Genomic DNA, 13,360 nt, shown 5'->3' on the forward strand with positions numbered 1-13,360 from the left:
ATTTCACCAGATGAAATAGTTAGAGGAAGTAGACGGTATCGTAGAAAGAGAGAAATGTACTGGCAAAAGTAGAAGTAGGAAAACCAGGACCATATTTGCAAGCCAATGAGAAATCCTTCTAGCTGAAATGGAAAGCAGTGAAAACTAAGCTGAAAATATAAGTTGAGATTATACTCTGAAGAATTTGAATATTTGGGTGAATTGTATGTATTCAGTAGATAATGGGAAAGTCAGTGAAGGCTTTTTATCGGAGTGAAACAGTAACAGCCTGGTTTTAGGAATATTAATTGGATGTCTGACAGATTATGGAGAGTAACACTGAGAGCCATCTGGAGGTGGGAAAGCAGTTGGTAGTCTATTGTAACAGTCCACATAAAATAATAAGAATCTGAACTAAGATGCTGGTAACATAAATGGAGAGGGGGGATTAATAAAAAAAAAGAGATAGTGGTTAAATCTATAGGATTTGTTTTCTAAACTTGGTGACTAAAAGAAAGGCAATGGTCATAAATAGCTAAAGGGCAGAAAAGAGGAGATATTGTTTTGAAGAGGATAGAGAATATAATAAATTCGCCGCGGAACATGTTAGGTTTGAGAGCCTATAAAATATGAGGGTGGAAATATTTAACAGAAAATTAGAGATACATGTCAGCAATTTCAAAGAGAGACTACAGCTGCAGATGTATATATCATAATTTATATGCAGAATGATGGTAACTGAATCCATGGGAGTGGGGAAGATTTCCAGTGGATCAAATAGAAGAAAGAAGACAATTCAGATGTATCTGAAGACGGGGACAAGGAAGAAGAGGTATAGACAGAGAAAGAGTAGTTAGAGAGATGGAAGATCAAAACATTGACTCATCATAGGACTGAAGGGCTTCGAGTAAGAAGGCACTGACAACAGGCTTAAACGCTTTAGAGCAGTGGAAGATGAAAATATTTTTGGAGCTGATCATGAGAGAGCCATGAATGATGAGTTGCCCTGAGAGACAGAGATAAGTACAGATGTAGGAAGAAGTGCCAGACTGCAGAGAAAAAAAGGAAGTGGAAGCAGTGGGTTCATAAAATGTAGAGATGAGGGAAAGGAGAGACATATAATGACAAATTAAGCCAGTGTCTCGGCATGGATTTTTTTGTAATTTTTAAGTTAAGCACATCAATGACAGAAAGTATAGAAAGATGCTATTTAAAATTTTTTTTTAAATTTATTTATTTATTTTGACAGAGAGACAGAGAGAGCAAACAGGGGAGGGGCAGAGAGAATTCCAAGCAGGTTCCACACTGTCTGCACAAAGCCCGATGTGGGGCTCAAACTCACAAACCGCGGGTTCATGACCTGAGCTGAAACCAAGAGTCGGACGCTTAACCAACCAAGCCATCCAGCTGCCCCAAAAGATGCTGTTTTGTTGGTATATTTAATAAGATTTTAGAGAGAGTGACTTAATGACATCTTTTAACATACAAGTTCAGAAATAAAAAGTAATAAAACATGACACTTAAAGCTGCAATTCTTAGTGAAGTAGAGGAGGGGAGGGTGATTTGCACAGAACGTCTAGGGGAAATACATCATCTCCCAAATCCTAATTCCTATGGGCATCCCAAATTCCTATGGGCATGGCTCCTCCACCTGGAGGATCCCTGACTTAAAGCGAACTAGATGAGCAAGTGGAAAATTTGCATAACGATTTTTATTCAAAGAAGAGGATCAAATAACTTAAATATAAATGTAACTTTGGATAAAGAAATGTTTACTTACTCTGAGTTTAATGTTTTTTTGGTATATAAAATTATCCAACAATAGCTGTACTGGAATGATAATGCCATCAGTCTCATAATGATATTGTCCGATGCCTTCTCACAATTCAATTCTTTTAGGTCCTACCAGAAAATAAATAAAATAAAAAGGTTCACTAGGTTGAACAGCTGTTTTGAAGTTATTGTTACCCTATTTTAAGAATCCATGATATATAAATTATAACTTGAGAAGAAACATGAGTATGGGCTCCCTAAATTTTATGGAGAAATTAAAATCACACTGGAAGTAGTAGGGGGAAAATTATGTAGTAGATGTCAAACAGCGAATGATAGCTTAAGCAAGGACAGCTCGTGAATCTCCCAAAGTCCTAGATACGAAGAAAGCCACCTACAGAGTGTCCCTATTCAGGCAAGGTCCTTTATAGATAGAGATCTGGCTACTCATAAGGGCAAAATAAAATACATTTAAAAGCCCATGGGATAATCTGCACTGATTGCTTATTACTTAAGGAAGGAAGCAGTCAATGGACTTCCAGGAATTGCTCTCTAATGGCCCATCAATCCCTTTTTCCTTTAACACAATTAAATTCTATAGAGTGAATGATTCAGGAAATGTCTTACTCTGACAGTAAGTTATGTAACTGAATTAAAAGTTTTAAAACAGTATTTCCCCCAAATAATTGTTTTTTAAAAACTTCAAATATGTAAGACATGGTTTCTCTCAAGAAACCCTCTAATAGAGCCTGGTGTTTCCATCATATAATTCCATATTGTTAACATTTGCTCATTAAATCAGACTTATGTTATCATAATCTTTGCCATTAATTTATACTCCATACCATCAAACTTGGTTTCTGCTCCCCACTCCCACCCTACTGAATTAATTTCTTTGTACTCCAATCAAGCAAACATATCAAGGAGATTCAGTCAAGAATTTGTAAATCTTAAATTCCAAACTATAGGGATTTTTTAATGAGAATCTTTTTTTTTTTAATCAGCTTACTTATAGGTAACCCCTACTTACTTTAGAGAAAATCTCATATCACTAATCATGGATTAATATACTACCACCTGTTAAGAAGCATAGTAGCTAGGATTTGATTTTTCAGGTTTTCAACACTATAATTATTCTATAAATATATTTTAAAATAGTCAATATATAACATTAAAGATTCCGTATTTGCTTTGTCCTCTTAAAGTATGTTAAAAATTATAAGGCATTGAAGAAGTTTGGTAATAGTAATTTTGTATAGTGATGATTTTAGTACTTGTGGTCCATTTGCAAAGTTTTGGAAGAAATCACTAATATTATAGTTAAGCTCTCTATAGTAGAGCTAATAATAAATTACACAGATATTTGGCTTGTATTTCTTACTGTCTAGTTTTACCTGCAAAACTATGGCGGTGTGTTCATCAACTGTCACCACTACATAACACTCTGTACTTCCAAAGAGTTTCAGTGACTCACTGCAGCTTCTCTCCACTAGTGTGATATTATAGCTGTAAAATACCATATTTTTAGGTGACATCATGAAATGATTAAGAAAAATTCTTTTGTTTTATTATTTTTTTAATGTTTATTCAGTTTTGAGAGACAGAGAGACACGTGAGCAGGGGAGGGGCAGAGACAGAGGGGAGACACAGAATCCGAAGCAGGCTCCAGGCTCTGGGCTCTGAGCTGTTAGCACAGAACCCAACACAGGGTTCAAACCCACGAACCCTGAGATCATGACCTAAGCTGAAGTCGGTCGCCCAACCGACTGAGCCACCCAGGCGTCCCAGAAAAATTCTTTAAGAAAGTCTGTATTGTCCTCTTGCATATTAAATTATTTTAACGACTGCACTTTTTCTTTCATATATCAATTTATTCTACTTTATAAATTTGAGGAATTAAATTATGATTTATTCAGTATATATGAAAAATTCGTTAAGATGTGCATTGCCGTAGGTATTTTACTAAATATTACTGCACATAATACTATTATAACTGTACTGACCAATTTCTTCCAGCTTTAAATAATAATTCATGAAATCAAAACACTTTGTAATAGACTAAAACATTCTGCATTTATCAGAATTTTCTTTTCTCTTTCCTTAAAACTGGCCTAGATTTTAACTACCTTTTGTAAGCTCATAGTTTTCTGTGAATGCCCCATAGCCTTAAGATTTAAAAACAAAAGCATGGAAAATAGATCTGTATTATTTATTTATTTATTTTTAGATCTGTATTTTAATTAAGGTCACAGCTCAGTTATTCCTCCTTGATATATAGCCCAATGTCTAATATTTCTGTGACAACTTGTATGCTGTGATAAAGTGTTTTATATGATTTTAAAATGTTCAGTGCTGGTCTGACCTCAGTACTTAAAGTCTAAAAATTTGAGAATTTATTTAGAACTTCATAGTCCTATTTCCCAGGCAGTATTTAAGGCCCTCTAAATAAGAACACTCATTCTCCATATTATCAATGACCCAAAGATATGACCATATAATTCACAGAAAAAAAAAGACACATAAAGTGTTTGTACTTGCTGGTAACAAAAGAAATGAAATTAAAATATAAATTTAAACAATAATGAAACATTTTTTTCTCCACAAGATTGATGTATATTGCCAAAAAAGATAACATTCAGTAATTATGATGGTGTACTACAGGGAGAGAAGTGTAACTTGACATAAACTCTTTGGAAAACTATTCATATGATATAATTGCAGGCTTGAATCAGAGAGAAATAATAATACTGCATATATAGCATAATGGTTAGTCATTTAGAATATATATATACCCTTGCTAAAAGTTATGAAATCAATAACTTACTTGGATTCTAGCAACTGAAGAATTTCTGGAGTATTAAGAAGTCCTTCAGATGCAAAAAACACATATGGAACCTGAATTTCCAAAAGAAAGCCCCCAAAACTATCCAGCAAGGTTCTTCCTAAATGAAAGAAAGCTTATAAATATTTGTTTCTCATCTTTCAGCTCTTTCTCTTTTTTATTAAACATGAGAATAACAAGTGTATGTTCAAGGAGCAGTATAAAAATAAAACATATTCACTGTAAAAAATCAGAAATCAGAATAAAGAAAGGTCTGAAGAATAAAATAAAAAGCATATGTTATCCTATTACCTAGAAATAAAACACAGTTAACAGAATTTACTAAAACTACTATATGATACAGATCAATAGGAAAATAATAAATACCTCAATAGATAAATGGACAAAGAACATTAACAGGCAATTTACAAAAGAATGGCTATATAAGATCAATTCATGTATGAAAAGATATGGATAATCAAGACATTAATTATCTATAATTAATTAACTATAATATAACTATAAAATATTTTCTGCCTATAATTCTGTCAAAGACTTAGAATAATAATACCTAGTTACTATAAAGATATTGGGAAAAGGATTCTCTTACACTTTCTGCACAAATATGAATTGAGATAGCATTTCTGGAAGGATATTTGACAATATGTAAATGTGTATATACTTTTGACCCAGCAATTCATTTCACTTCTTAGAACAGTATATAAAATTATATAATAAACTACTATAAATCTTGTAGTACAGTAGTGGAAAACTGAAGTGTTGTAAATGCTCCAAATAAGGAATGGTTGAAAATATTAAGTTCATCTTCAAGAGACTGGAAGAAGCCTCTACCTATAAACTAGGATGCTTTTATCTTTTCTTGGGCCCATGTTTCAATTATTTAATTAATTTAACATTTAATTCTGTTTATCAAAAATTCCAAAGTAACCATTATGGTGACTGTATTTTAGAACTGAACTAGAATGTCTCAGAATTCAAACTTCCCACTCAGATTTGAGGTGGATAGAAAGTAATTTATGGCAAGTATTGAAAGGAATGCCCTGGGACTAAAAATGTACAGGCTTTTTTTACTTAATGGATGTGAGAATTCACAATCTGAGTCATATGAAGCTTAATGGAGGTGAGAATTCACAATCTGAGTCATGTGAAGGGTTGCTGAGAAATACAGAGAAGCCAAATGATATACAAAGTGGTTTTAGAGTCTTCTCTAAGTGTCTGTGTGTAACTTTTTGTTGCATATTAAGTTTTCTGAATCAGTCAACATACCACAACAAAATTTCCCCTAAAATTCAATTAAAAATATGATATAAATGAGATACGAAATACAAAATGTGATATAAATACAAAAAAATGCGATATAATCATAATTAAATTGGGCTATTATAAATAAAACTTAGAAGGTAAAGAGATGAAGACAGATATCATCAGTAAAGCTTACTTTACAAATGAATATGAGGTAAGAGGGAAAGAACCTGCCCAACGTCACACCCGAGTGGTGAGGTTAGGGCTTGAACTCAAGTCCTCTAATGCCATAGCTCATTCTCATCTCCACAGATCAGAAACAGAAAACAGACAATTTCCATTCTACCTCAGCAACAAAAGGACTTTAGTTTATATCCTTACTCTTTAATACTGTGTCTGGAAGAATCACTTTAAAGGCCATGTGAGGAATATTTAATTTCTCGCAGTGTTTAGTCCAACAAGAGTTTTCTACAAAATTGTATTCCACCACAAATGAGAAGTTACTCCAAGGGAAATCAGCTCCAATATATTGATTATGTGCAACTACACAGGAACTTGTACTGAAGACAAAGGAAAGCCAAGAAAATGGAATTATATTTGTGTCATTATTTACTTTGAAGGCTAAAAAGATGACTGTTTTTGGCTAGTTTATTCTTCTCTAGTCTGTGCCTGCTTATCTTGGAAAGGCACTGGTGTATTTTCTGTTGATTTGTTCTCCAGTTGTGCTAATCTCTCTTTATCTTTCCTTTTGATGGTCATACATTTTCTTTTTTTTAAGGATTTTATTTTTAAGTAGTCTCTGCACCCAATGTAGGGCTCAAACCCATGATCCCAAGATCAAGAGTCACATGCTCTTCTGACTGAGCCAGCCAAGCACCCTGATGGTCATACATTTTTTTTTAAAAAACAGGACTACTTCACATCCCCAAATGCAAAGGACTATTAACTGAGTCCTATCAATAACAGACAAATCACCATGAGAAATCAATCTCATTCTCTTATACATGTGAGGTTTTCATCTTTGAGGATCTATATAATAGAATATTATCTGACAACTTTGAAATGGTTTTTCTTTTTCTCAGTGAGCTTCACAGATGCTTTAGCAACAACCAAAGATGGATACTTAAATATCATAAGTTTATATTTTCCATCTTCAGATTCCATATAATAGCACTTGCTATAATGAAAAATCTCTACTGATATTTTCTATATAGAGATATCCAGATAGATAATAGACATAAGTGCTTTTATGAGCTTCTACTTGATTTACACCTCTTTTTATAATTTGGATCTCAGTATTGGAAATAAATAATTTCTACATAAAGTAAGGCAAAATAAAAACGTTTTTAGACATGTCAACACTGAATTTTATTATTAGCATGCTCTCACTGAACGAATTTCTAAAGGATATACTTCAGGAAGAAAGAGAACTCCAAAGAAAGGAAGGAGATATAAGAAACAATGCTGAGCAAAAAAACCCAAAACTGGTATAAACAAGGGTAAGTCTAAATGGGTACTTCCTGTACTAAAAATAACAATGATAATTCAGGGATATTGAAACAAGACTGAACTAAAATTCTGGACAACAATAATATATAATACATAAGGCAATGACCTGAGTTCAAGTGTTCTAATATAATACATTTTTCAGGAAGAGGAGAGAGATATTGATTAATTTCAGGTTTTATTAAGCCTTTTTAAAAAGTTAAATTCCAGGAGAAATTGTGAAGAAATCTGTGAAACTGGTATGTTTATTTCCCATAGATGAATAAATACATTTTTACCCATTTAAAACACCTTCAGATTCCAGAAAATCATTTCTTTTGTTTTGTAAGACAGTCAGTGTTAAACCTGTTAGAAAAGAAGAGTAATACAAAAAAGGTTTTTTTCAGTGTTCTGTTTATATATAAGTTTTAGGTGTTCATATATTTCACTACCATAACAATGAATTAAAGATCTGTAAACAAGGAAACTGCTTAAAATACAATTTTCTGGATTATTTTTCTGTCTGTGGTATCAAAGTTTGACGCATGGGCAATATGTCCGGTATGTGTGTATGTTTTGTGTGTATAAGCATGGAAAGTCTGAATTTATGATGTAAAATAATAGAGTGGATCAAAACCTTAATCTTAAAGTAACCAAATAAGATACTCATCAATTCTGTACATTTAATTTTATTTGTTAAAAATCATGGTTGATTTCACCTTTTTTTCTCTACTCAAAAATTTAAGTACATAATGAAACAGCAAGAGACTAACTTTTGATGTCATTTTTTCCTTTTTTAAAAATTACCACCTTAACTTTTTGGTTTTTGTTGTTGTTGTTGTTGTTGTTTTGTTTGTTTGTTTGTTTAGAGAAAGAGAGGGCACAAGCAGGGGAGAGGAGCAGATGGGGAGAGAGAAAGAGAGAGAGAGAATCTTAAGCAGGCTCCACACTCACTGCAGAGCCCAACTCAAGGTTCGATCTCATGACCCTGGGAGCATGACCTGAGCTGAAATCAAGAGTCAGACGCTCAACCTACTGAGTCACCCAGGTGACCCCGTTTTTTCCTTTTTATTGGTTGTGTAAGAAACAGAAGATCTATTGGATGCCACCTGCTCATTAGATTCACTTCTGCTTCTCAACTATAACTTAAATTTCTATGTTACTAATTTCTTAACAAAAAATTAATTTCAAAAATTCTGTACCCACACACACAGTTTATTTTCGGTAGGCATAACTGGTTTAGGAATAGCTAGTTCCAGTTAAAATAAAACTTACACTCTATTGGTATACTTTCATCAGCTGTAAGGTTCACAAAAGCATGATGTAATAATAACAAAGTAATGCTTACTTACTCATGTTTACTTGGCTTAATATGACAATAGTTTTGGTAGAAATAAGAAGAGGATGGGTACTATTTGTCTTCTGTATATAAATTTACAAGGTATTATTATTATTTAAAAATTTTTATTTTTAGTAACCTCTACACTCAATGTGGGTCTTGAACTCACAACCTTGAGATCAAGAGTCACATGCTCTACCGGCTGAGCCAGCCAGGCACCCCAAGATCATATTATTTAAAATCTAATCTCCAGGGGCACCTGGGTGGCTCAGGCGATTAAGCATCCAACTCTTGATTTCAGCTCAGGTCATGATCTCCCAGTTTATGAGATCAAGCCCTGCATCAGGCTCTGCACTGACAGCATGGAGCCTGCTTGGAATTCTCTCTCTGCCCTTACCCCACTCCAGCTTTCTCTCTCAAAATAAATAAATAAACATTTAAAAATAAAATAAAATAAAATCTAATCTCCTTACCTGATTTGTCTTAGCTATGATCCCAAAGCAGATTACTTACTAAGTGAACTGCTAGGATCTTTCAAAAACATAGACGATGAAACCACATTTCTATTTTCTAACACTAGACAGAAAAAAAAAGGTCTTACTCCTAGACAGAGAGGACAGCTGCTAGTTAGAAGGAGTAAAAACATTTGTTCAGCTTAGAGAGTTAATATTTTTGTGTTAGTAGACCTTGTTGAAAGAAATTGGAAGAGTAGTGATGATATAATCCCAAAAGCCAAAGAAATAGGCATGTTCAGCATGAAGCCTAGATAAGAAGTGACATACACACTAATAATTTGTCCATGTGTCTTAGGTGTATTAAAGGGAAAGTTGCCCCATTAAGTAGGTTTAAGTATTCTTCTCTGTGGGGCAGAAATATCAGAAATATTTCCTCAGCTTCTTCACAAAAATATTCCTTCAGTTACCCAGATCCCTTGGTTTTATAATGCTAACATTGCTCATCACTTTCCTAACTTAAAAAAATGTTTTCAACTAGCCTGATTCCAGACAGTTGTAGCAGGTTCAGCTTCACAATTGTTAACTAATGCTTTACCAATTTCATATTAGAAATATCTTGTGAATTTGGTAGATAAGACCTCATCTGCCCAGGACTGGAAAACTGAACAAATAATAAGATCCAAGTTTGCAAATTTGTACTCTAGACACATGATAATGTCATCAAGAAGTAGCACTTATAGGGGCGCCTGGGAAGCTCGGTCAGTTAAGCATCGGACTCTTGGTTTTGGTTCAGGTCATGATCTCACAGTTTGTGAGTTTGAGCCCTGAATCAGGCGCTATGCTGTCAGTGAGGAGTCTGCTTGGGATTCACTCCTTCTCCCTCTTTCTCTGACTCTCCCCACTCGCTGTCTCTCAAAATAAATAACTTAAAAAAAAAAAAAAAAGAAATAGCACCTAATACAGTTCTGCTTGAAAGAATCTTCCATTCTCACATTACTATAATTTAATAGTTAATTTTGCTAACTGCACTGATAAGCAGACATTTGTAATATGTGTATATGGTTCAGTTTAATCTTTTTCACTAGTCCCAGTCTACTAGGTAGATAGAGAGGCATTCATTAGCTCATCCAGTTATTAATTTTTATTAAGTTCCTTCTATATTCCAGGCATTTTTGTGGGTGCTGGGAAAACAAATTAGGGCATAGTGCTTATCCTCCAGAAGCTGACATACTAGTGAGGAAAGCAGACAAGAGAATCAGTTGGTACAGTCCAGGATGGTACTTAGCACCTTAGAAGTATGCACATAATACCCTGAAATCACAAAGGAAAGCATTTAAATCAAGGCTTCCTGAACAAATGTTTTAACTGATTTTTAAAGGATGTGTAGGAGTTAGCTGTTAAAGAAGGGAGAAGAGCACCATTATAGCAGAACAGGAGGCATAAGGGCATGGAGAAAAGAAACAGCATGATAAAGTTTGGTAGGGTTACAGCAAAGAAATATATTGGGAGATGGTCAAAGATGCAATTTATAGAGGGAAAATAAATAGTAAAAAAAAGAATGACATAGGTTGAGTGTGGTATTTTATTTTATTTTTGAGACCAAAGGGCTTGGGGTGCCTGGGTGGCTCAGTCGGTTAAGTGTCTGACTCTTGGTTTTGGCTCAGGCCATGATTTCACAGTTTCATGAGTTCAAACCCTGAGTTGGGCTCTGTACTGACAGTATGGACCCTGCCTGGGATTCTCTCTCCCTCTCTCTCTGCCCCTCCCCCACCTGCGTTGTCTCTGTCTCTCTCAAAATAAATAAATAAAGTTAAAAAAAAAAAGAAGACAGAGGGCTTAAAGATTAAGGGAGAGTCATTAGAAAGGAAGGCTGGGCTATGGAATAACTTAAGGAACACACTGATACAGTAAGAGATAGGATCCAAAGCAGAAATGAAAAATTGGTTTTCAAAAGGAGGAGGTTCACCTCCTTTATAAAGAAAGGAGGAAAAGGTAAAAGAAGAAATTAGGTAAGTTTGTAGATGGTAGGGAAGAAAACTGAAGATTCTTACCCCATTAATGGACATTAAAAAGCATAATTCTCTTTTTTTAATGTTTATTTACTTATTTTGGGGGGGGGGGAGACACATGCACATGAGCAGGGGAGGGGCAGAGAGAGAGAGAGAGAGGGAAAATCCCAAGCAGGCTCTGCACTGTCCACACAGAGAATGACATGGGGCTTGAACTCACGAACTGTGAGATCATGTCCTGAGCCAAAATCAAGAGTCAGACACTTAACCAACTGAGCCACACAGGTACCCTGCATAATTCTCTTAAAAATGAGGGGATGAGGAGTCATGAAACCTGGGTTGTGGGATAGAGCCCCACATGGGGCTCCACATTAACAGCACAGAGCCTGCTTGAGATTCTCTCTCTCTCCCTCTGCCCCTTTCCCTGACTCACACTCTCTTTCTCTCTCTCTCTCTCTCAAGTAAAAAGAAGAAATAATGAGGGGATGAATAGCATAGTGGGGGTTTGTGGTATAGCCATTAGGTGGATAAGAATGGGAACTAAGAACATATAGAATGGTTGTTAAGAGGTATTAACAGCCCATATAAGTTCAGAGAAGATAAGTTTGTAGTGGTACCAAACTATTTTATTTTTTCTAATAATGCTCAGGAGCTCAGGTATAGAAACAGAAGTTAAATGTCTTGATGGATTCAGAGCTAAGGTTTAAATGGAAGGTACATTAGAAGGACAAGACTGATTAGAGTCATGGGCACATCACCAAGTCTGGAAAGAGAAGAAAGTGAAACAAAAAAGGAGTCGACAGATTACAGATCTCTAAGATGCTGAACATCGTGAAAGAGTTAATGTAGCTGTAGACAGAGAGCAATATATCAGAGTTTAAAGTTCAGAAGTAGCACAGTTCTGCATTATTACAAGGTTGATGGCATAGCCAAGGAATGAATATCATTTTTGCTGTGGGGGTCAACAAAACTATAAGGTCAGAGTGTTGAATCATCATTCGTGTTAAAGACACCTAGGATAATGGCAGCACTAGGAGTGAAAAGAATACCCTGAACCAGGTGCAGAACTGTCCACAGATGACAGGGAATGTTCAGGTGGTAACTAGAGGATGGCAGTTGGAATGGTAGAAAATGCTGTGGCAATATGGCATAACCTCAGAGATAGAGGAATAATGTTTTGGAAAGGATAAAACAAGAAATTAACCTTCTCATCCCTGTGATATATACATATCTTATATATCTCATATATCTCATGTATCTCATATATATACGTATCTGTACATACATATATATACATATGTATATATATGTGTGTGTATATATATATTAGAAAGGAAGGCTATAATATACATATATATATATACACACACACACATATATATGAGAGAATTATCAGCTTTTTTATGAGAGGGATACAGGGGAAGCCATATCATCTGGGGAAAGCAGGGTTTCACTTAAGACAAGGAGATGAAATTGGGGCACCTGGGTGGCTCAGTTGGTTAAGCGTTCTACTTAGGCTCAGGTCATGATCTTACAGTTCATGAGTTCAAGCCCCATGTCGGGCTCTGTGCTGACAGCTCAGAGCCTGGAGCTTGCTTTGATTCTGCATCTACCTCTCTCTGCCCCTCGCCTACTCACACTCTGTCTGTCTCTCTCTGAAAAATGAATAAACATTAAAAAAGACAAGGAGATGAAAAAGGAGAAGAGTTTAAATATAAGCAATATGTAAACCATAGCACAAGGTGGAAAGAATTGGCAGAGGGGGCAATAATGGGTAGAAGAGTTGAAGAATGACACTAGAACAAGACAGACCTTAGATGAAATCCTGATTCCCTTACTTGCTACCTATGAGATGTGGCATGCTACATCACCTTTATGAATTTTAGTTTCTTTATTTGTAAAACTGATTTACTAAAACTGATTTATAGAGTTGTAAGTATACAGTATTATGTAGCAACTAGTAGATAATTAATAAAAGATGTTAATTGATAATAATAAATACATGATATATAATGTATGTATAAGTACATTACAGTATATTTATATTGCAGACTTAAAGTCCAGATTTATTTCAAAACTGGTTATATCCCACTGAGTTATATACTTTTAAAGGATGAATTTTATGGTATGTTATCATATCTTAATTTAAACACTTAGATCACTACATTTGTATATGTTCAAACATTTGTTATCAAATGAAGCATAATTTAAGACTCCCAACTGCCATAAATAAATA

General features: G+C 34.7%; 1 protein-coding gene across 12 annotated transcripts in view; it reads right to left on the reverse strand.

The window, feature by feature from the left end:
* Window positions 1-13,360, reverse strand: part of SHOC1 (shortage in chiasmata 1) — an 85,566-nt gene that overhangs the window by 13,500 nt on the left and 58,706 nt on the right. For 11 of the 12 annotated variants that reach the window (XM_045042838.1, XM_045042834.1, XM_045042836.1 and 8 more), the window contains 5 exons: window positions 7,621-7,687; window positions 6,218-6,396; window positions 4,577-4,694; window positions 3,147-3,258; window positions 1,760-1,881 (listed from right to left, as the gene is read on the reverse strand). In XM_045042838.1, coding sequence (XP_044898773.1) covers window positions 1,760-1,881; window positions 3,147-3,258; window positions 4,577-4,694; window positions 6,218-6,396; window positions 7,621-7,687 — 598 coding nt within the window. The remainder of the gene's footprint in view (window positions 1-1,759; window positions 1,882-3,146; window positions 3,259-4,576; window positions 4,695-6,217; window positions 6,397-7,620; window positions 7,688-13,360) is intronic. The other variant, XM_045042841.1, reaches the window with a different exon arrangement.

Source organism: Felis catus, chromosome D4 (assembly GCF_018350175.1).
Source record: "Felis catus isolate Fca126 chromosome D4, F.catus_Fca126_mat1.0, whole genome shotgun sequence".
Lineage (NCBI taxonomy): Eukaryota > Metazoa > Chordata > Mammalia > Carnivora > Felidae > Felis > Felis catus.